Consider the following 26118-nt stretch of genomic DNA (forward strand, 5'->3'; position numbering starts at 1 on the left):
ACTTCAGTGGTTCACAGACACTCTCTCGCCCCTCAAATCAGACGCAATACTATTGAAGTTAAAGATGTTAACTTGGTCTCAATTCTCATTGGTCTCAATTTCTTGATCCTAGGGTAGTCGACTGCGGAGACCTATCTGTCACCCTTAAATAAAACAGAGCTCTGGTTTCCTCAGCTCAACTTTGCATTGGTGGCCCAGTTGCAGGGAGCTAGGGGTCCTCTTTTGGGGGGCAAGTGAAGCTCATTTCCTAACCTCCAAGAGGAAGGTTCCCAAGTGCCAGAGGAGACCCCCGGCCAAAACTATCCTAATTATCTTACATTTTCTCATTCTTCTGCTCATTCCAAGCCACCTCCGAGGAGTCGAGGCTGCATGGCTGGGCTCCGAGGCTTGGTACAAACTTTGCTCTCCAGAGAGGGAGACTGGCATGGGTGAAAATGATTAGAGTAAGCAGAAGAATGACAAAATGAAAGATAGGATAGTTTTGGCCGGTAGTCTCCTCAAGCACTTGGGAACCTTCCTCGGAGCACGGGGCTGCTCCGTAAAAATGTTAAACTGCAGTCATTCAGTCAATTTAATTAGTAAATCGCCACTAAGTTGTTTTTCTTTCAGTTTACTAAAACTAATACAGGTCATGCCACAGTTCATCTCACAACCAAAAACTATACCATAATATGTTATTGGATTTACTTAAATAATTGTGAAATTACAAAATTGACGTTAACATTCCTCACTGGCCCATTTAGTTAAAAATCTTCTGGTGGTATTACTGGTCTGGGACATTTGATTAATGTTAATGGATCTGAAAACATTAAAAATGTTTTCTTCTTTATTTTGGGCTAGCTCTACATTACCAATGTACGGTGCTGTGGACAATATAAACAATGACAAAGATCTGGCAATGCAAAGCGGGTTTTTTTTTTTGTTTGTTTTGTAACGTATAAAAGAAACAGCTAATTAATTACAGGTATGTGCCAAATTAAGGTAAATAGCTTTTTGGTTTAAAACTGAATATGTGGGGCATTAATATTCAGCTGCTAAGATTATTAAATATTTTGTCCAGATGCCAGAAATGAAAAATGGGTCAGATTTACTAAGCTGTTTCAGGACTGACCTTTCTGTCCCGGACCATGGTAGAATGCTGAGACCACCCAGCTTGAAGACAGGACATTTTTTGCTGGATATTTAAAGGGTACATCAGCACTACATGAAAGATAAAACATAAACTATCCCACCTTGCTGTTGTATTTGGATAAACATCTGCATAATGCCACACTGCTACGTCCCAAATCACTGTTCTCGAGCATCTCTTCTGAGCCAAAAACATGACTTCTGCATGTAAACTCATATGTGCTCTGAAACGTACCAGCGCATGCCCAATGAAGCATTGTATTAGCTATATTACCTCTGTGTGGAAACATACTAGTCTGTGTGACAAACATGGTCCGTCTAATTTTCCATAAGGAATGAACTTGTACCTCCTTTCATTTTGTGTAGTAGACATCTTTCACACTGTACATGTTTCCTTTGCATGTTGTATTTTGATGTATTATGATTAATGTTGCATTCAATAAAAAAAAAAAAAAAAAAAAAATTAAAAAAAAAAAAAACACATCTGTGCTGTGGAAGTGGTTGTGGGGAAAAGAAAACCAAGACAGAGTTGTTCTCATTTCCAACTAATGAAGGGACCTACCCACAATTATAGCAGCACTGTGTTATTTCAATATATGTCCCCAAAGTCTTAGATATAGCTCCAGCAGAATGGACATGTATCAAATAAACTAGCAAATGATATTTGAGGATGATCCGACCTAAAAAAATAAATATTGCATTTTTTCATCCTTCGTATTTGGTTTTCATTTCCTGACACAACACATGCACAATCATCTACACGCTGTTGAGTGGAAAAGTCGAATTCGGCCACAAATTCCATCTCCCTATCAGTTTCTGAACAATCTGATGTTGAAATATTGTCTGGCATTATTTCGGACGATCCCTGTGTACAGTCACACTGTGTTGCTGAGGAAAATTTGAATTTGTGTGTTTCCACACGGAAGCAATATAGCTTATACAACGCTTCACTGGGCATGCGCTGGTATGTTTCAGAGCACATGTGAGGCTACATGCGGAAGTCATGTTTTTTGGCTCAGAAGAGGTGCTTGAGAACCGTGATTTTGTACACAGCAGTGTAGCATTATGCAGACGTTTGGGCGCATGCAGATTATTATACAATGATCGAATACTTTCGGAACAGCAAGATGGGATAGTTTATGTTTTATCTTTCATGTAGTGCTGATGTACCCTTTAAGATTTTTGCATCCTAATTGGGCAGTCATAGAAAAAAAAATCATAAAACAAAATGTAAATTTTAAAGTTGTAACTTACAGGGCTCCCGAGTGGCGCATCCAGTAAAAGCACTTGCGTAGAGTGCAGGATGCGCCCTATAGTCTGGACGTCGCGAGTTCGAGTCCAGGCTATTCCTTTGCCAATCGAGGACGGGAGTTCCCAGGGGGTGGTGCTCAATTGGCCGAGCGTCGCCTGGGGGAGGGAGGGTTAGGTTGGCCTGGGTGTCCTCGGCTCACCGCGCACCAGCGACCCCTGTAGTCTGGCCGGGCGCCTGCGGGCTTGCCTGTAAGCTGCCCGAGAGCTGAGTTGTCCTCCGACGCTGTAGCTCTTGGGTGGCTGCATGGTGAGTCAGCAGTGTGAAAAAAAGCGGTCGACTGACGGCACACGCTTCGGAGGACAGCGTGTGTTCGTCTTCGCCCTCCCAAGTCAGCGCAGGGGTGGTAGCGGTGAGCTGAGCAGAATAAAATAATTTAATTTAATTTATTAAAAAAAAGTTGTAACTTACACTCCAGTCTACAGTGGTCCGAAGTTCCTTGGCAGGCCCGTTTGTCAGCGAAGGGAAGGGCAACTGGATCGGGGCAAGGTGCTGGAGGCCAGAACGGGAAATGGCTTTTCTGAAGAAAAATAAATCAAAAACACATCAGCATCTCACACAAAACAACAACTTATGATCCCTATGCTATTTATACATATAACTCACAACCCCTAGGCCAACTTGGTACATAAACTAAGCAACTAAGTAAGTCACAAGTGTGCATACATCACTGACTTTTCCATGACTGCCAAAAAAGATGACTGTACAAGCTCCCCACTCCTCATTTGTGCAAAAAAGACCCAACTTCCTCTATGTAAATAGGTGTGTGTGTGGCAGAGCAAAAGCCATCCACATTGTAAATCAATGTATATATTGTGTTTTAACAGGGATAGTGTATTACTGTTCACCTGGCAGGTCAGCCATACATGTGAAAATGTTTGTGCTTGAATGGAATTTTGAATTAGTCCAAGACTGTGAACGCTCCATGTATGCGTGTGCACTGCATTTTAGTAAAAAATATTTTATTTTGCAACAATATTGAAAGTTTGAGAGAAATATAGTACTTGGTCCTCTATTTTTTATTGTAAGACTCCACATAGTTTACTACACATGTGTATGAGCAGAATAAAACATGGTTGCAGTATTTTTGGGATAATATTCGCTTTTTTTGGCAGAAACTTGTCCATGTAAACCACATTCCTATAACCTCCTTTGAACGGTCCTATTACTGACTGAAACGCCATGCTCCTCCGCCATGCACCTGTGAAATTATTTCAGATATTTTGAAGCACTTGTAAATTGATATTAACACGATTCTGCCTTCTAGAATTCCTTGAGTGTCCTGTCCTTATAAGAGGGGCTGCTGCTATGTCCCCAGAACGCTGCAATGTCTGTCACACTGCTCACAGGGGACGGCTCACAATTGGTTGAGCGCCACCCGGGGGGAAGGAGGGTTAGGTCGGCCAAAGTGTCCTCGGCTCACCGCGCACCTGCGACCCCTGTGGGCTTGCCTGTAAGCTGCCCAGGGCTGCGTTGACCCTGTAGCTCTGGGTGGCTGCATGGCGAGTCTGCAGTATGTAAAAAAGCGGGCGGCTAACGGCACACGCTTCGGAGGACAGCGTGTGTTCGTCTTTGCCCCTCCCGAGTCAGGGCAGGGGTTGTAGCAGTGAGCTGAGCTAAACAAAATAATTGGACACTACTAAAATTGGGGAGAAAACAACAAAAAGCTAATTGGCGACTACTAAATAATAATAAAAAAAAAATGCATAAAAATGATTAATACATATATTTGGAATACTTGTAGTGTTACACAATCAAGAAACTTTTGGATTTCTTCACATCTTGGCTGGTAAAGGGTTTTGGTGGTGGACTCAGACTTATGACCAGTACGGTATTTATACTCCCCAATTATAAGTTGTGAAAAATAATGACTCACCAGTTACATTTTATATTTGATATTATTATAGTTTCAACTCCAGCTCTGCCAATTACTACAGTCATTCTGTAAATATATTCAAAAATCACTGAAACATTTATCTGATTGATTGAGAAGTTTCTTTAGTTGTATTGAGATATCTGCAAACATGTATTAGTACAGCTTGCTGATTGAATGTTTGCAGTGACATATAGAACTAGAAATGGGACTACAGTAGACTCCCTTTCATCCGTGTGTTTCAATAATCTGTGTGGTTAAATACAGTACGTTATCAAAATGTATTAGTGCAGAAATCATCTGATCTATGCGGAAGCAGGTATTCACACACTTTATTAGTGTGCAAATCAGCGTACATGTGCAGAAGCGGACGGTCATCATTTAATTTAATTCAATTAAATTGAGTGCAGTATAGTGCAAGCCAACGGGCAGTACTGTATTGTACTTACTGAAACCAGTGACAAGCGAGCAGATTTAAGACTCTCTTAGCCTGGCAGTCTGAATATGAAGAGCAGTTACGACAATTAAAGAGAGCAAGATCAGTGACTTCTTTAAACCAGCTCTTTGTGCCTCAATTTCGGCTAATCCGTGCTTTTCCCTAATTCGGGCTCAAATTGGTCCCAATCTGCACGGATTACCTGGGGTCCACTGTATTTATGAACAAAAACAAAGCATCCCCAGGGGCATAATCAGCGCTCCAGATAAGATTTTGGGTCACTGAGTAATTTACTCTCCAATGTAAACACTATGTGGGTAAAATGTATTTTGGATGCGTAAAATGCAACATTACCTTGAAGTCACACGAGTACTTCCAATAAATACAGTACATACTTTTATGCTAATTTATGGGGTCTGCATTAACTACAGCCTTAAATGTTAACTGTAATGTTACTTTGAACTACTGTACAAAAACTTGGTCTTACAATAAAAAATTCCCTTTCCTATTTTCCAACCTGAAAAAAATCCAAAAATGTATTTTTTTGCAGTCATTCAGTCCTGCCTTAATAATATTATAGTCCAGGAAGCTGCTACTCTCACTGTTGTTAGCTACTGCGTTCTCCTCCCACTAGTACAGTACTAGGCTGTTTCAGTTTTTTTGTTTTCTGTAAATCTTCCTTTCTCAGTTTCTTGAGCTCTCCCTTTCCAAGTCGACAGACACATTCCCTACAGTGTTTTTAAACTGCACCGATACAGCAGTAATGCAAATAAAGAAACATTAATATTGTATTCCTTATTGATCACCTTGCCATAGAAATACACTGCTCCCCCATTTATAAGGCAGCCCTTATACTGTGGAAGGTGATACTGTCATGGCTCCCACTTGCTCCATAATGCCATTACACTAACACTAGTAGTCTTTTTATAAGACCTTCCAAAAATGTGGTTGACATGTGGTTAAATTGGTAGGTTAAGTTAAGGGGGACTAAGGTGGCGCCAAGAAATCCTGAAGATCAAGAATCCAGTCGTCTATTCACCAGTCACAAACACGCATTGCAAGTGAGTGGATTTTTTAAATTCCCAGGCCAGCTACAATTAGCTGCCCAGCACTTGTATGATCCATTCTCTAGCTACCACTTGAAGTATTTTAACAATTGATCATTGAGATGCCAGGAACCAATGAAGTACAAGCATTCAATTTAAATAACATCCACCTTATCTGGAGCACTGGGCCTAATCTAAGGGGAATGGCATATCAGATGGAATGATTTGTAAACATAAAGTAAATCACTTAGATTTTGCCCCAGGAGTTTCCATAACACTGAAAATATGAAACTGTAAGCTGAAATCTTAGCAGTTGAAGGTTTTACAAATTCATATAAGCTCCCCTCACTATGACGCTTAATTACTGCAATAAACATGTGACGATAATTCTTCTCTCAAACTTTCTTTCCATGTCTCTTTGAACTCAATCAATCGCAACATCCAGGGAACACAGTCTGATGGTTTGTCATCATTATTAAACATGCAGGCAGATCTCTCTAAAACAGCAAATTATACTTCTGCTACTGACAGTGATGTTTTTCCTGTTGCCTGGTTACCTGCTTGTGGTGATACTAAATCTGTTTCACTGCACAATGCGGAAGAATATATCACTCATGATGAATGATGACCTTTTATATTTTCTACGATGCTGCATGTCTCGGGAAGTTTCTTTGCCATGTTTCATCCGTGGCATAAAACTGACCTCTATACCTTATCCAGATTAGCTGGGACTGTCCTGCTCTGCTCACCTGGATCCTTATTAAAGTTTAAACCCTGCTGCTCCAATTATCTCGACTCAGAGGCCCTGCAGGGTAGAGTTTCTGGCACACTGTGCTCTGTGGGCTCAGATACCTGCTACCTCAGCCAAGAGAAGAACACAGCAAGGTGGCCCCCTCACAGATTTATTTCTTAGCAGACGCCCTTATCCAGGGCGACTTACAATTGTTTCAAGATATCACATTATTTTTACATACAATTACATTATTTTTGTACACATTATTTTACATACAATTACATGATATCAGTAACCACTGGAGAGAGTCAGAAAGAGAATTGAGGGTTTCACTGTTTTTATACAAGAAAGGCCCTCTAATGAAAAGAAAAATAATGGTTGGTTGAACCCTTGTGTTTGCCTTTTTATTGCTATTGATTGCAATACTGTGAATACAATTTCATACTAGTATTTATTTTTGAAGAGTGCCCAGAACATATGTGTTCTGGTTCTTCATTGAAACATAATGAAACCTGTTAACTGTGCAACAAGTTCCAGACACTTTGCCACTTACAGTCATTTTGATAAATTTTTACTCTTTGTATCGGATCAGCTGCAGGTTGGAAGCAATATTTTAATTATAGGAGCTAATGTCTACTAGGCAACTGTAATTGAACACTCCCACCCTACCCCACCCCAACAAAGTGAATTGGTTGTCAAGTGAATCAGGCAAACTGGTTGTAAAGTTCCCATCTGTTCTGTGCCGTTTTTGATCTGTGACACAAGTTAGACAAGTTGGAAATCAGGAACTTAGCATAATATCAAGACACAGATTTAATTGTGACATAGCTTTCATAGCTTAAATCCATATTGTAGTGTAATGTATGGTATAAAGATGACTGGATAAATATATGTATCTTGTACCATTGTAACAACTGCTACCAGTTCCCAGCCTCAATTAGCGTAATTCTGTCTAACTTGGTCTACTTGATCAGATCAGCTAAACTAACTAACTGGATTGTCTGATTAGTAAACTGAAATTGGGAAAATCTGGTACACTGCAATTGAGCCTGTGTGTTTAAACATCCTTTCACACCATCTGTTGTATATTTAGCACAAAGAAGACATGATGAATGTTAATCTATTTCAGATAGAAGTTTTTACAATTTTACTAGTTCACAAATAGCTACTAGTGACATTGCTGTATGACAGAATCTTGTGCATTATAGCGTTCATTTTCTACTTTACAGGACGGAAACAAACACTTTAAATGGGATTGCAACACAAAATGATTTACTCTCAATAAGAGAACTGTATTTACAGGACCCAAAATAAATAAAACATTCCATTAAAATGAATATGACGATGAAACGTTTTGAGATCATACTGGGGTTTTAACAAAAAAAAATGTTTCATCGTCATATTCATTTTAATGGAATGTTCTACTTGTAAATTAATATTTTCAAATCAACTTTATGTCCCTGTAGGTTGATGTTCTATTGCCATGTATCGGAATTTGAGTTATTGTTATCAAAACATTTACGATAACAAAAATTAAGTACAGTAGTCTCCGAGAACACCCCTCGGGAAGCAGGCGAAGTGCTCGCTAAGACGAAGTTAGTCACCAGACACAATATGAATCAGTCAATAAATAAATAAATACATAAATACGTATTACTTGTCATGACACACGTGCATCAACATATGAAATGAACTGAATAAAAGAAAAGCAATAGGCAAGTGTATGTTAATAAGCTATCATAATAAACTAACTGACAAACTAACGTAAAATAAACTAACTGTCAAACTAAATTTAACACAGCAGCCCTACACACGTTAAAAAATGCCGTAGCAATATACAAGACATGCACATTATTTCACCAGAACAGGAAACACCAAATTGCTCAGCGACTTGTGTCTGATTCAGGTTTCTTTCAAGAGCTCGAACAATTTCAAACTTTTTGTAGTAAGAGAAAGAGGCACGTTTCGACGTTTGTTTACATGCCATTTTGTAGCGATGAGCTGCACTCGTGGAAATCAGAATACGAAACAATTCAATCACATGACGGCTGTTCTGGAAAGACTTAATAAACCAATCAGTGTGCCTCAAGACACTCTCACAATGACAAGTCACTTTTGAAAAGACTGAATAAACCATTTTAATTTAAGTTTAATGATGATGATGATATTGAGTTATCAGGTTACAAAACAGTACTGTATCCGTTGTGAACGAATCGCTATCGGTGCCAAAAAGGTGTTCTTTTAAGCGAAGTTCCTGTTCCTTTAGCTGGAGCATTTACAGTGGGAAAAATCAGTTTCACCACAAGGGTGTTCCCTTAGGCGAAGTGTTCTCTTAGGAGGTGTTCCTATATGCGCAGACTACTGTATCTTTATAACTCTGGTCCTATCTGCTACCGTTACACTGACTGGACTCCCCCGTACAAGATGGCCATTGCTACTGTTAACATAATGGATTTTGGTGTTTGTTTTATTTTAATTTTAACATTGAACCACAAAGGGCACATTAATATAAGAACATAAGAACATAAGAAAGTTTACAAACGAGAGGAGGCCATTCAGCCCATCTTGCTCGTTTGGTTGTTAGTAGCTTATTGATCCCAGAATCTCATCAAGCAGCTTCTTGAAGGATCCCAGGGTGTCAGCTTCAACAACATTACTGGGGAGTTGGTTTCAGACCCTCACAATTCTCTGTGTAAAAAAGTGCCTCCTATTTTCTGTTCTGAATGCCCCTTTATCTAATCTCCATTTGTGACCCCTGATCCTTGTTTCTTTTTTCAGGTCAAAGAAGTCCCCTGGGTTGACATTGTCTATACCTTTTAGGATTTTGAATGTTTGAATCAGATCGCCGCGTAGTCTTCTTTGTTCAAGACTGAATAGATTCAATTCTTTTAGCCTGTCTGCATACGACATGCCTTTTAAACCCGGGATAATTCTGGTCGCTCTTCTTTGCACTCTTTCTACAGCAGCAATATCCTTTTTGTAACGAGGTGACCAGAACTGAACACAATATTCTAGGTGAGGTCTTACTAATGCATTGTAGAGTTTTAACATTACTTCCCTTGATTTAAATTCAACACTTATATATCCAAGCATCTTGTTAGCCTTTTTTATAGCTTCCCTACATTGTCTAGATGAAGACATTTCTGAGTCAACATAAACTCCTAGGTCTTTTTCATAGTTCCCTTCTTCAATTTCACTATCTCCCATATGATATTTATAATGCACATTTTTATTGCCCGCATGCAATACTTTACACTTTTCTCTATTAAATTTCATTTGCCATGTGTCTACCCAATTCTGAATGCTGTCTAGATCATTTTGAATGACCTTTGCTGCTTCAACAGTGTTTGCCACTCCTCCTATTTTTGTGTCGTCTGCAAATTTAACGGCTGCAAATTTAACTAAGTAAGTATCCATAAGTATGTACATCTATTGACGGAGCCCGTCAGTAGATGCATTAAAAAATATTCTACTCCCTTTGATGGTCATAATAGAAGGATTCCACTATATTCTATTGCAGCAAGTAGAAACATGTCTACCTGGATTATATTACAGAGTATCATACTGCAGGAAAAGAATGTTTCAAGTGAGAGGAAGCGGAACAGATCTTTGTGAAATGTAAATAAACAAAGTGGCCACTGGGGGTGTGCGTGGCAATCAATGAGAAACAACAGCACCAACTTTACGCCCTGCAGTGCTACAGCGACATGACCTCCCTAAGGAGGGGCACATACAGTTTTGTATTTGAGGAACCCATTTCATGGAAATGCTAAATGCTCACATTCCAAAGAGAGTCTTTGTGACAAAACCAGGAAGAAAAGTAAATAATAGTTGGAGTTGCGTGTGTTAATGTATTTCCATGGCAACGCATCCTTTTGTCTTTTGGAGGGATGACCAGGTGTCAGAAGAGTGTTGGGGGCAAATTACAGGCTGTGTGAAGAGCAATGTTAAAACAAACACACACACTCACTTATACACACTCACTGCTTGCAGATGGTACACAATATTCCCTAGGAAGAAATCACACAGTACAAAGATTACTCCATAGAAACCGTGCAGATACAGAATATATAACATAATGAAAATACACTCATTTACAAATATCACTTTACCTCTACTAAAAATAATATATTGGCAAAAAGGGGGTGAGTACTGTTCTAGTGTCAATGAAATTTCAGTCAATGTCTGTCTGTTGACTGCCTTTCACACGCTACACAGTGAACACGATAACTGATTTTGCACCAATCTTTACCAAACATTTGGCTATAACCCAATAAACTTGAATATTTATACAAATATTTGTATCCTTATCCAAATACTCAGCACTTATTATGATTATGAGGACTCTCTATATGTCTGCACTGTATGTACTGTAAGTGCAATTCCATTTATAAGATCTATTAATACATTACTTAATAATCAAGCAATCACATTATACAGTACAGTGTATTCCATCTAGAGGTCTGCTCAGGGCTAAATTTAAAACCTGATCCGACCAAACAAATCCGAACCTGAGCCGAGCCCGAGCCTTTTGAAATATTTGCAAACCCCACCCGACCCGACCATCTCCACAAATATCATAATTCCAAACATACGCTATTGAAACTAAATACCTTCTGTGTAGAGTCTATTCTTGATTTCCAGTTAAAACGTAAATAAAGAAAGAAAAAGCACTCTCAATTAATCATATCTCATTTACTTCCTTTCCTAGTAATCCAACACTGCATGATTTTAAAAGATGACAACATCAGACTTCTTCAAAACTGTGTTACCATAAATAGCCACACATTAAGATGCTCTTGCAAATTCGCATAATCATTTTGGACAAAAGAAGTCATGTATGACTGACTTTTCAGTGTGCTGCTGCAGAGATTAATTTCATATTTCAGTAATATTTAGCAAGATTTGCACTGTAAAAAGCCACATGGGCTTTTATTATCGCTGAATACAACAATGTTGTCATGGATTTTGTTGTCAAAATTAAAAATATGCCATAATCCACTCACTGATAACACACTTACTCAACCCAACCAGAGCCTGAACTATAATATACAAACTACACCTGACCCAAACCGACCCAACCCGAACCCAACACTTATTGTCGGGTCCCGTCGGGCTCGGGACGGGTAGCAAGGCTCTATTCCATCTGTTTGTTAACAGTGAAACCTTCTGTGTTTTTCACTCCATCAGACATCGTTCTGCAACTTTACATCGTTGAGAGCTTTGAACCTGAAATTGAGGGCAGTCAACTGTGTGTTCACATATTTATGAAACGCACTGTATTTCTATAGCCCAGCAACCCATACCAGAAAACAACGGCTCTATTCAATTGATTTTTATTTTAAAGAAAGATTCATCCAAATCATGAATTCTGGAGTAAAACTGAAGTTCTGAGGTGAAACTCAAGACAAGGTTACACATGTTTCAGTTAAATTCTTTATTACTGTTTCTTTTCATTTTAAAGAAACATGCTGCAGCCTACTACTGCTAATAAGTTGTTTTTTTGTGGATAATTTAAGAATCAGACAAAGCACACACCATTTCCCCCAGAATAGTCATCTTAACTCATGCTTCCAAGAGGTCTGCTCCAGGGGACCCTGTCTTGGGACCCTCCATCCGCACTTCCACCTTGCCCAGCTCCAATGGGCCCATCCATACTCATTCTTTATGAACACAGGAGCAGGGGCAGGTTTGCATAAAGAAAGGGCTCATTTATTCAGTCCACACTAATTCCAAATATTTCTCAGCTTTTACGGTAGAGACAAAAACAGCAAGAGAAACACATGAATATCAAATCCTTTAGACACCAGTACTTGATGAACTAAAGTGAGACCATGATTCACATCCTTGAACCTCATCCATTAGTGACATTAAACTTCTTTAGAAAAAAAAAGTAGCAATGACAAACAATATTTCATGTCAGCGTTGCAGCGACAGTCCCAAATAGAACAGAAATAAGGTTGGTTGTGCTTGTCTTCAGGGCACCTTCAGCCTTTTATGATATCAACCTTTCAAGCAAGTCAACCTTTTTTTTAAATTCAAGAAGCACAAAACAAAATCTCCAATTGTAAATCCGCCATTAAAATTGACTAGACAAGACATTGAATGCATCACTTGCGTTCTGAAGTTTTACAGCCATATGGGCACCCAAATTTCCCTCTTCCTTTTCTCCCCTCTGGGGAGGTGCTTCTTATCTCAATCAGTCCACTTTCCAACACCCTGTTTTAAAAGGAGCCTATGCAGAGATAGCAGACCCAACCTCAACACCATCAAAAATGTGTTTGTTCCTCTGAGTCAATGAGCCTGGTTCAACTACTGCTGCTGTCAGAGAGAAGCATTGCACCCAATAACCAGCATAAAGGAAGAGGAACTTAAGCCTGTGTTTCAAGCCAGGGGATTCATTTCTTTAGTTCTCATAGCCATGGAAGGCCTTCGAATTGAGACGTAAGCAGCATTTATTTTACTTTCCTTGCAAACTTGTTGGCAAGATATCTAGTCTCCCCCTTAGAGATTGTCAAGTAAAAAATGCGGCGAATAGGGGGAAAAACGAGATATGGAAATAAACATGTGGAATAGGCATAGGCATTTACTGCATGAGTGGAGGGGATCCTTTTGAGTACTGAGACTGTCTACCCCTATCCAAGAATGCGAGACACACTTTCAGTGCAAAATGTCATGATTGCAAATATATAATTTTTAAATGCACAGCAGATGTAGTAAAAAGGTATGCAACTGCAGTGCACTCCCTAGGCGACAGCATTTAATATGTTTCTTTTAGTGATCTACAGAGCAGGTACAGCACCAACAGATCTGATACACACTTTCACACACAGCCACTGCGTCTCAACTACCCTGCCCTATCTCTTAGAGAGGAGGCAGTGTTTAGTCTCCATGCCCAGTCAATCTTTTCTGAGGGATGTGTGTGTAACAGGGCAGAGGTCGGGCGCACGCTTTCCTTTCACATAAAAAATGTGCAGATTGCACATTCGAGAAAACAGCTCTGATAAACAGGGGCCAGTGTTTGTTTTGTGTGTTTTGTTTCCACTGATACTGTGGATACTGTATTCTGAGCCAGCTTCCCTTGAAGACATAATCAGCAACTGTATTTTTTTTTTTTTTTTTTTTTACATTCCTGAAAATGACGATAAGAGGGATCTGTCTCACAGGAATGTAGCACAGTGTTTTTTCTGTGCTGCAAACAGTCCTTCTGGGTGCTGTTCTCTTCTGCAGTGACACATGGAAACAGTTTGCAGGCTGTGTGGCAAAGCAGATCCAATGACAGGCATGGGCTTACTGTGTCACAGACAATTATACTGATGACTCTTTGGCTCAGTGCTAAAACCTATACACACACACACACACACACACACACACACACACACACACACACACACACACACACACACACACTTGCTAAAGTTTACCATGATAAATTTGCATAGTCATTTTTCAATTTACCTTGATTTGCATGTGTTTGTGCTATTCAGTGCTGTGCTTTATACACACACAAACGCACACACACACAGTATTTAAAAAAATAATAATTTAATCATTATAAGAAAAGCATGCTATTAGTAAATTAATTCAAGCAAAGAAATGGCAAACGGCTAAACAATGCATATTAACCATGGTAAAGGTACCACGACACTAGTTTAATTTATAGGACTGTTTCATTTTTTGGACACTATAGTATTGTAACAGAGTGTGCAGTATAATGCAGACAAGGTCAAGCTCATCATGACAAGGTCAGGCTGTCAGCGTGGGATACCTATCAGCACAATAGGCCAGATGTATCAAAGTCTTCACTAAACTTTATGTTAAAAACAACAGATGGTTGGCAGACGCTTCAATATCAAAGAGAGCACTCATCATGGAGAAAAAACTTGACTGCTGATTTTCTCCCCATTTCAATTAGTTACCTATCCCTCCAGCACCACTGAAACGCCTTACAGATTTATGTTTTGACGTGTTTCTTTTTGTTTAATACAGTACTCCATGAGCAATTTATTGACATTAAAATGAAACTTTATTGTAGCGGATGCAAGGTCGAATTGAAGAGTTTTAATTCTGTTTTTAAAGGAAGCTACTGATGCGAAGCGTTCCTGATTTGGAGGGACACAGAGTTTCAGAGTAAAGGAGTGTAATGGGTAATGCCCTGGCGCCTACTGAATGTATTTAGATCTTAGCACTGTATCTCTGTCAGATTAGCATCTGGTTATCTGAGCACCCAGACCAGAGTATACAGCCTTGCAAGTAAGAAAAGTCTTAAAATGGATAAACTTGCAGGGACGGGACCACTGGTGTAATAGTGTTAGCTATAGTTTGTGTAAGCAATAAGGCACGACAGGGTGTGTGATATACTCTAATGGTGCATGGTGATATTAGAGTATATCACACTCCCTGTGCCATAAAATGGGTTAACTAACTAAATTGAAAAAAAAAGAAAAACATTTTTTTAATTAACAAAAAAGTCATTTTTATCAAATATCGTTCTGCCTAAAACTGATCTAAGAAAAAATAGTTCCATATACAGTAACTTTAAAAAATAATAAAACCAAAAATGCATTAATTAAAAAAATAAGTGATTTATAGATGTTGAATTGAACACTGCCATTGAAAGTGCAGTTTTTCTTTATTTGATTCATTGTACTTCTTGGTTTGTTCATTACATTTTAAAGTAAAATATTACTGACCATTTTCATCATGACACAGCAGAAATGAGTCTGCCTTTAGTCACGCAGACCCTTCACAAGATCTGCGACAGTATCAGGTGACAGTGCTCTTTATTTTATTTTATTTTATTTTTTTAATTCATCCTTTGATTTCCGCTGTAGTGACAGGAGGTATCCTTACCAGTTTACCTTCACAGTGGTGAGAATTAAGTTATTTGCATGATGGAATACCTGGTCACTTATCAAACTGACTTTGTGGTTTATGCCTGAACAACGTGGAGAACTACTCATGGGCCTGTGTTAAACAATTTTAAAAAGTGCAGGGCACAGCACAAGAGATGTAAGAGAAAGGTACAGCAGGAATCGTTGAGATGCTTTTATAAATACTCTGCATCACAGATCACACAGTTGTGCAGGCAGGGCAGGAGATGCAACCAACCCAAGGAGGAGTACAGACATACAGTAGACCAGGGGAAGCAGCAATAAAACATAAATTTAACCACAAAAGGCTCTTTTAAGAGCCACCCAAATCTTTTTTTAAAAAAGCTTCAAGATATTTTTTTAAAACTATGCATTTTCAGAATGGTATAGGGAAATGCTGTAGTTTTGGCAGAGTTCAGGGAGAAGGAGCAGAGTGATCAGAATGGGGAGTTTTGAACTGATTTGAATAATTACTTTTACTTTTTTTCACTACAGTAATCCATCGCGTATCCGCCCGTCACATATCCACCCTAGCCATTTAGCCGCCATGATCAACCTCTTCAGCAGCGTTAGTTTATTATTGAACAGAGAAGATTAGTTCAGATATTGTAGATCCTACCAAACGTTTCCTACACTGTTGTATGTGCTCCGCGCGCTGCCATTGCTGGTAACCTCCTTGTGCTCCGTCTTTCGGGTGAGACGTAACTGTAAGTGACTCTGCTGATGCATAGTTCACACACCCTAGTCTCTGTAAGTCGCCTTGCAGACAGAGGATTCTGTTACAGACAAGTTGTTCATCTCTCTGCCACCAGGACAGCCATGTCACACAGCCCACAGACACTGCACTCATGGCATCTCGCAACACAATTGGGCTGAAATAAGCTGGCAGCAGCCAACATATACAGTAGTAGCCTTATATCACATTTCCATGAACCACATAACCCGGGTATGTGCTAGACACACCTCCGTTTCCATGTTTTTAAATTTCTCGAGTTGGCTCCCAATTCGGGCAGGAGCCCAAATTCTCTGGTCCGATTTCACTCCTTGGGCAGGGAGGAAATTATACCAAGTCGAGTGCTCAGACAATGGAGACATCGTAGTCGATTTGGTTACAAGTCTAAAGGGGTCGCTGGTGCGCAGTGAGCCGAAGACACCCTGGCCGACCTAAGCCTTCCCCACTCCGGGCGGCGCTCGGCCAATTCACTAAATGTCAATCAAAACGTACCGTATAACGGGACATTTTGGCTGGTATTAAATTCAGCAGATTTGCTACCTTGGGGGATTTTTTTATATATTTTTTTAATTTAAAGTGACCATATTATTTTTCTTTATTTTCCTCCAATTATGTTTTTTCTCCTCACCGCACCGTCCCCACACAGAACGGACCTTCTAAGGGCATATGAGCATCCTCCGATCTCACAAGCCTAAAGCCAGAATTGCTTTTATGCTGAGCAATCCAGAGCAGAAGTGGATGGGCTACCAATCGCAGAAGACATGGATCAGCCCTGCTTCTTATCCACCCTGGCCAGTAGGGTTCGCTGTTGCGCGATGAGGAGAATAAGTCCCTGCTGGTTTCCGATCCCCACCACTGGAAGCGTCAGAGCCAATATGATGCCCCCTTTGGAGTCCCCAGCAAATTTCGGCCTCTTTGCACAGCCACCGAACCGGCGATGTCCAAGCTGTATGACTCATCCTGCGCTCCTCGCAGCAGTGCTTTAACTGGATGAGCCACTCAGGGACCCCACCTTGGGGATTTTGACAGTTTCTAAATTGTCCATTTTCACTTACAAATCACAGTCACAAATCAAAGAGCAACGCAGTTTTGCATTTATACTTTTAATTCCCAAACGATTCAAATAAATGTTTACTTAATGAAATGTGTCTGCAAAACACATTGTATCTCATTTATAGTAACTCGTTATACTAGCATCTACAACGTCACTGCAGGAACTTGCAGAACAACAAAAAAGGCCTAATCAGTTAGATTAGCAAGCACTAGTAAAATCAGCTCTGTTATATACGGTGCTGAACTAATTTATTTTAATGTTTTTTTTGTTTATGTTTACTTTGCAATACCTGCGCGGTGGGTGTCTTTGGTAATATCTGCAACGTATCGACAATAACAATCAACCATTTTGTTACAGACTTTGTAACAAGTCTGGCATAAACAGTTTTGACTGTTACTTTTGGCTGTTACAGGTTACAGTGCCTCTGGGTTTCTGATCGCATCAGATCAATTCCAGATGTTTTAAATCCTTTGATGGAAATGTCCGGTTTACTTTTAATGTTTTCAAGCAAATTAGCTTCATCACTGCCATTCTCATATCCACTGTGACATCTGACACAAAAGTGTCTTCCGGCAGTCCGAAACTCGCTGTCTCTACCTGTTTTAATCCGACTCTTATCCGGAACGTTGTTTATCATAAAATGAAACCATTTTCTGCTGTTTTCCGACAGGTAGAATGGGTGCAATTTACATAAAAGTGGTGGAAAAAACTATGCAGTATTTAAATGAGAAACCTATATGTACTGCAGGAAAAAAATGCGAAAGAATAACTAGCTGGATTTATCTTTAAAAATCACTGACAATTTGACTGTAATACTGTCTGCAGCGAATCTGTTTGACCTTTAACTCGCAAGTATTTCCTGCCCAACTCACGTGATAACTCGGGTAACTCGGAAAACCATGGAAATGCCTCCTTTTTCATCAACTCGAGTTGTACATCAACTCGAGTTCTGGGAGGATTCAGACCAATTCGAGCACATTCGAGTCAAGTTGGCTGTCCATGGAAAATATCACTGACAGTACAGGAGCTGGCAGTCTGAGAATGATCTGGCAGGCTTAAATTAATGAGAGTGAGTATGAGTGTTCTCTTAAAGCAAGGTAAAGCTTAAGCAAGCATGCATAGCTAAATCCATAGCAACAGCAGAACACTATCATCCTAATGCAGGGGTCGGAAACCTTTTTGTGCAAGAGAACCAAACTGAATGGAAATTTACAGCAATGTTAAACTTCAAGGGCAAGGAAACACCGTCCTGTCTCTACAGAAGGCAGTTTTTTCATTTGAATCCAAATGGAATCTGTTCATCAGAGATATCGAGACTTGCAGACTGACTCATTTTGAGATGTTACGAATGTGTTTGAGATTCATACATGGTAGAGGATCCTAGCAACAATCTAGATCTGCAGCAGCTTGTGGCATTTACATCCATTTGGCTAATGTCGTTCAAGTCTTGTTTTGTGGACTTTCACAGACACAACACTTTGTTCAAGTTTATGATTCGTCCCCATGAAAACAGCCAATCATAAACACACAATTTATGTACTTTTAAGTGCAAAAAAAATAATAATTGAAATTGATTATTGTACTTACAGTGCGCTTCTGTAATGTGACTTCTGCTGCTGCATCGGTTTGCTCATTTCTTTGAAGTCGGGTTCATAGCTGGTCAAGTTTAGCTTCATGCAAGCATTCAGGCTTTCTTCTGTTAATCTTGAGTGCAAATAGTTTGATGTGATTCATCATGCCTGTTCGCACATATAGGTGGAGCCAAACACCGTTAAGAGAGCAAAACTGACGTTCTGCATTGTGTCGTGTGTAAGTGGAAGTTTATTCCAAGGTTGCAGAAATCCCAATTATCAGTCTTTGTGCTCCAATTTCTTCAAATCAGTCCATTTGTGCAGTTTTGCTAGTTCTTGGCGTTGCCGAGCAAGGCTTTCCAGATTTGAATTTAGAGGGCGAAACTTTTCAACCCAAATGTCTGAATCCTTGAAGTCGGCAACTTCCAGCTCTAAATATCCGATTGAGACGCCTGGAATCACCGTCAAGCCCAGTGCTTCCACACAAGTTTCATGGGAACGAATCATAAACTTCAACAAAGTGCTGTGTCTGCGAAAGTCCACAAAATGAGAGCACTTCTTCCAGCAGGGACTAGAATTGATGGTGATTGAGGGCTCGGGCAAGAATCCAATTGACAATACGCACTACCAGTGCCATTACATCATGAAGTTCTAATCCACACGACTGGGCAAAAAGTGCTTCTTGGTGGGTAATGCAGTGAAAGTTTAAAACAGGACGTTTCTGTTGTTCTGACAAAAGAGCAACAAATCCCTTGAGCTCCCTACCACCAGTAAAGGCAACCGATATAGTCTAGTGGTGCAAGACTACTTTACTAAGTATGTTAACTTATATTCTATGAAGGACCAAATGACTCTGGCTGTTGCTAGGCACTTATTCGAAGATTACATCAGAGAACATGGAGTGCTTGATTCCCGCCACACAGAGCAGGGACAACAATTCGAGTCAGATTTAGTCAAATCCTTATGTAAATATCTGGGAATCCTGAAAACAAGGTGTTCACCATATTATCCAAAATCCGATGGTATCGTAGAACGCTTTAATCAGACACTTAGCCAAACTGAGCTTGCATACAATACAAATGTGCATTCCAGCACAGGGTTCACACCCTTCTACTTACTTGTATTTGCTACAATATTTTGACTTCATTGGGGATTCTTCAAATAGCTCTTTGGCTATATTAAGCATACAGCTCTTCACATATTTGCCATCAGTGAAAGACTTACCTTTGCGAACAATCTCTCAAGAGCATGCAAAATTTGCTGAATTTAAACTTCCACCTTTATTCAACCATGCCAGTATTTTGCCCCGCTTTCTTTTTTTTTCGCACCTCCTCGCAGGCCATTTTCTGCGCCTCACCTTCTAGGTATTTCGGATGAGATGTCGTTATCAATTTGACTTTTTGTTTGAAGCCGGTTGTTCACAGCATATGAGACACAGTGGAAATCTGACTTCTCCACAGAGGCGTACATATCAGTCCATTCTGGTTGAAAAGAGTGGCATTCCTCATCCATTTTTTAAATTAAATTAAAGAGCTCCACACTACACTTCAAAACTGAAAAAACTCAGTAAAAGCGGGGTTACAGATTGTGACTCGTGTGCATATTTCCTGTTGACAGATCTCTCGACCAATCAAAACACGATGAAACAGACTCCAGGAATACAAGCACCAATAAGAGCAGTGAGTAGGTGGATGTAAAGATAAATAAATAAATAAGTAAATAAATAAACAAACAAACAAACAAACAAACAAACAAACAAACAAACAAATAAATAAATAAATAAATAATAAATAAAGTGAGATATCACGTCCCGAGTTGGTCATTTGTAGATTAGTGATGACGCTAATAGTACTTTTAATTAATTATTATTATTATTATTATTATTTTGTGTGTGTGTGTGTGTATTATGAATGACTTAGAGAGCCATACTTGGTTACTAAGAGCCAGGTATGGCTCACAAGCCATAGGTTGCCGACCACTGCCCTAATGCATGAGCACAATGTCAAAGATGAATGACTCCATCTATATTGGCGGGTCTGTCTAATACATGCAGAGAATATGTGTAGGAATAGTGGATAGAGCTGGTACTACAGACCACAAAAGCCTTAAGGTGATGGATAGCAGCCTCATATTTGAGTAGAGCTGTGTATTTACTTATATCAACAGTCCTGTTTACATTGTGCTTTGTATCTATTAATTTGTATGTATTGTGCTGCTCTACATTGATAAATAATTGAGTATCTTTACCAACATGCCCTGAGCTTTCCTCTGGGGCTATCACTCCCAAAATCAATAGGTGTCTAGTGCAGTGGTTCTCTAGGCCCCGAAGATAAGGTCCATGCGCTTCTCAGAATAGTGTCTTTTTACACAAGAAAAATAGTGCGTAAAATGTATCCCATGTTCATTTTTGTTCTGTTTTTGTAAAACACATTCCTACAAAATGCATTATGTATCAATGATCTTACACTGTTTGTTTTTTTTTGATAACTACACACACTACATATTAAATGTTTATTATTACGGCAGTAAAGTTTTTGATTGCCAGTTGTTTGTCAGCTTTGTCAGCAGATAAAAAGTCTGAGAACCTTCATTCTAAAACTCAACAGAAGCAGGGGTGTATCTATTTAACACCCACAATGACAGAGTGGCAAACAGGTTTCAATGGAGAAGGGAAACTCTTATCACTGCAGCTAAAACTGTAAGACCTTAAAGAATAGTGGATGCACAGAAAATTATAATGATTATGGGACACTTGAGCTTAAAATAGTTTGACGCTGCAGCCCAGCAGTAAGAAACATTTAAATGAAATCCTCCAACGCCCAGAACATATCCTGGGGTTCAGGCAAATTTGACTTGTTTGTATCTAGTGCTGCACAAAACTTTTGTTATCTTTTTTCCAAGCTCAATTAGATTGGAGTACTTCTGCTCTGCACCAGTTGTACGGCTTTTGCACTTCTGTTTCTGAAAAAGTACTTTCAGAGAATTATTTCTAACTCTAACTGTGTTGGCGTCACTTGTGTTGGCGTTGCTTGTTAAAAATCCTCTGCATTTAACACCCATAAACAGACCAGTGGCAGAATAAAAACGCATTAATACTCTGATGAAGGCACTCTGCGATGTGCAGAGCTTTTATTATTACAGTGAGGGCTGGTAAAATACAGGTAAGGTGATGAAAGTCACATGAATTTTTATTAATAGTACTCAGGATTCACTGATGATGTGATCAGGTAAAACGCTCCTCAGCTCCACCAGAAATGTCTGTCTGTGCTCAATAAGTGCACTGTACTGTACATTAAGCTACATCTAAAACAAGGGACACTGTATTAGCGTGGGTCAAATTAACATGTCATTGACAAATGTAATGGCTTGCTAAAAGAAAAGGGTTTTGTACTCCATTTGAATCGCAAATTTCTTTTCCAAACGATGATGGTTGAGTTTAGTAAGCACCACTAGAGAAAGAAGGGTCGATACTCTAAAGTAAAGCACACACGCAGCTCCCCATTATCAGCAGATCAATTTAACAGAAGTTTTCAAAACCTTAACCTGAGGTTTATCTGCCTTTAAATCCCCCTCACTTTGATCTGTAAAACATCCACACACAAATATATTTTCTATGCAGCACACCCTGTACATTTTGGTTAACTTTTACAGATCTTTTACCAGGAGCACATAAAGACATGGTAGGACTTGGAGGCGCAGCTGGCTTATTCACAATCCTCTCCTGCCTGACACCTCTTGAAGACTAGGTTAAAATCGAGCTCAAAATGTAGAATTGCTGTGCATTCAGATTAATAAAAAATAAGACAAATCCGTTTTGTGTTAATAACTTCTACAAAAGCAAGAGAAACTGTCAGAATTGCTTGGTGCAAAGTCAGGCCTGGGTCTGTTAATTCTGAAATATGTAATTGAGACGGGTGTCTGTTAATTCAAGGTGTCTGTCTTATTAACTCACTTAGTTCAGGTAGCTGTAAATACTGTTTTTTTTCTGACACATTTCAAACTTTCTTTTAGATTTTTTATTAGAGTAGAAGTTACATTGTGGCCTATGAGTCAGTCACAGTGTGGGTACCCAAGTGCTACTTTAGTTATTAAAACCTTTGTAGGACTGCATAATCTGGACTGCCTTATCTATTAAATGGATACATTAGAGAGGGTCACAGAGATCAGGCTGTTTTCTCACTCATTTGTTCAAGAGCCCAGCTACATGCATTCTTGAAAGTCTTAAAGCATTTACATTTTTTTGTTTTAATTAAAATTATGACTAATAATTAAACAAAAATAATAATTAAATCAAGAATAAAGCAAAGTAAGGTACCGTTATTTTATATACAAATCACTGTACCCAATATGTGGAACCTACTGTACTGCTTACGTACAGTATATGAGTTCACAATATAAGTAAACAATTCAAGGATACTAGCCAAATAACCCAATTCTTCCCATGCTCAATCTCCAGCTCACATTCAGCTCCTCCCTGTCTCCAGCTCTCCATCCAAGTCCAGGGTTTTATACAAACACAGGAAAAGGAGGCATTAAATCCACCTTCCAATGCCACCACCCAACCTCAAACACACACACACACACACACATGCACGCACACACGCACGCACGCACGCACACCCCCAAACACACAGACACACACACACACACTCCCAGCCTCAAACACACAGACACACACACACACCCAAACACACGCACGCACACACGCACACACACACACACACACACAAACACACACACACACACACACATGCACACACGCACACACACACACCCCCAAACACACAGACACACACACACACACGCACGCACGCACGCACGCACGCACACACCCCCAGCCTCAAACACACGCACGCACACACGCACACACACACACACACACACACGCACACACACACGCACACAAACACCCCCAAACACACACAGGCACACACACACCCACCCCCAAACACACACAGACACACACACACACACACACACCCACACCCAAACACACAGACACACACACCCACCCCCAAACACACACACACACGCACACACACACGCACACACACCCACCCCCAAACACACAGACACACACACACGCATGCACACACCCCCAGACACACACACACACACACATGCACGCACGCACACACACACCCACCCCCAAACACACAGACACACACACACACGCACGCACGCACACACCCACCCCCAAACACACACACACACACACACACACACACACACGCACACACGCACATACACACACACACACAGACACACACACACACACACACTTACGCACGCATGCACACACACACACACACACACACACACACACACAACATCCCTTCTGTCCCTGGGACCCGGCCAAGAGGAGGTCACGGAAGAGATTCCATAGAAACTTGGCTTCCACTTCCTTCCCTTCCGTTTAAATTTAGTTCCCCATGTTCACATCCGAACCCCAAGCATGTAAGCGCAATGCCACTCACTGCCTGCTAGTCCTGTTTGCAGTATATTTCAACACAACTGATTGTGATTAACCTAAACAATTACATTTTGTTCTTAAATCATATCCATTTAATAGTAAAAAATACATTAAAAAGGTTTATTTTTGAGGTTGACATATAGGAAGATCATATCATTTAAGGGAGCTGTTATAGAAGGTCTATCCTGCAGGTGCTCAATTTGGCCACCATTTGACCACAAATGCTTGTGCTGCAAATCTACAGGAATTGAAAGCACTTCATGAAATGAAATCCTTTCAGATTAGCATGTTCGTTGTCTGTTTTAAGGCATCCAGCTCTGATGCTTAGACAGTGCTCACTATGACACGTCCTCTTTCCACAGTCTACTGTTGATATCTGCCAAGTTTAATTGCTCGATGCTATTTCAGTGTAGTTCTGCCACGTTAAGGACAAGTATCCAAGCAAGAAGAGTGAGGTAACTATTATGTTTTAACACTTCATAGATTCCTTCATCGGGTGAATGTGGATAAGAAATGGCTGTGCAGCACACTTTTCTCCATCACTCATTTCTATTAACTTGGCTGGTGACCACACTGTAGAAGAGGAAACACAGTCTATACTGCACCGACCATTAGGGCATTGCTTTATTTGACTACCACACTGCAACTGCTGAGAGATAAACCATTTATATTCCTTATACAGCAATCCATTATCTGCATGGCCCCTCAAGGGTCCCAGAGAGACCAATATAACCATAGTAAATGGTAAAGATGTTTAAGAAAACTAAAAGATTTCAAACAAAATAGGTAATAAGGAAAGTCAATAGAACATGTCAAATCTAATATGAACCAGCCAATCAGAGACTGGTGTAGTCGAGCCAGAACGTGCCGGAATGCCGTTCCAGTACTTTTTTCTATAGGGAGAACTTTGACTTAAGAATTAACTTAAGAATATTTACTGATTTGTTATGAAAATGCTTATATGGCGCGCAACTGCTCCAATTTCCACAGATGAAGAAATCTCTTTTCCGGGCTGTGTCACGGCAATAATAAGCTGTGGGGTAATCATATGAGTATTTCTGTACCTTGCCATTGAATTGGCACTAGGAAAAAAAAAACAGTTTCCAATTCCCTATGTGCCACTTTTGATAGTACACTCCGAATCAGAGTCTCCGATAACCGGCGTGTATTTTAAATGTTGGCAGTCAAGAGTCACACACATCTCCCGCTCAATCGTCTGATTCAGTCAGTTGTCCTTGTAATGCAATGAAGAGAACATAAGGAACTTTTATTACAAACTACTACTTTAAGAAGGCTAAAATTTGGTAAAAATGCTGACGAGGAAGACAGCAAAAGTGCATCAATAACGATTGTGGACTGGCTTAGTTAGTATGGCACTTCATCTCTCAATTAATTGGCTACGTGTTTGTTTCCACTGCAGTAATTGTATTAAAAAATGTAGAGTGCAGGGTGTTGCAACAGTAAGTAAAACTTGTGGTGATAATCACTACCAGACACATTCTCTAATGTTTTAAATGAGACCACAAGAAACTGAACAAACTACTCCTCCTTCAATGAATGTTCCATTTTACTGTGTATTTCCTCCCTTGACCACCTGACCACACTGAATTTACAGTTACAGTTTGAATGACACCATTATTGTACAAGTGTACCTCCATGAAAAAACCCAAGCAGAACATATAGCAAACCAGAACATTAACATTAATGGCAACACAATGGTCCGGTAGCATACTGTCTGGTCCGGAAATGGTACCATGGAACTGCTATAGATTAGGAGTGTGCATTGGGTCCTACCATTGTGATCCCATATAAAAACATTACCATTTTGGGATCATCATACCAGCTTTTCTGTTCACACTGACCCTTTGTATAGTTCCATTGCATTGCTA

General features: G+C 39.8%; 1 protein-coding gene across 5 annotated transcripts in view; it reads right to left on the reverse strand.

The window, feature by feature from the left end:
• Positions 1-26118, reverse strand: part of LOC117419966 (diacylglycerol kinase iota-like) — an 87458-nt gene that overhangs the window by 50077 nt on the left and 11263 nt on the right. For all 5 annotated transcript variants that reach the window (XM_034033421.3, XM_034033423.3, XM_034033420.3 and 2 more), the window contains exon 2: positions 2849-2957. In XM_034033421.3, coding sequence (XP_033889312.1) covers positions 2849-2957 — 109 coding nt within the window. The remainder of the gene's footprint in view (positions 1-2848; positions 2958-26118) is intronic.

The sequence above is a fragment of the Acipenser ruthenus genome, chromosome 14 (assembly GCF_902713425.1).
Source record: "Acipenser ruthenus chromosome 14, fAciRut3.2 maternal haplotype, whole genome shotgun sequence".
Taxonomy (NCBI): Eukaryota; Metazoa; Chordata; class Actinopteri; order Acipenseriformes; family Acipenseridae; genus Acipenser; species Acipenser ruthenus.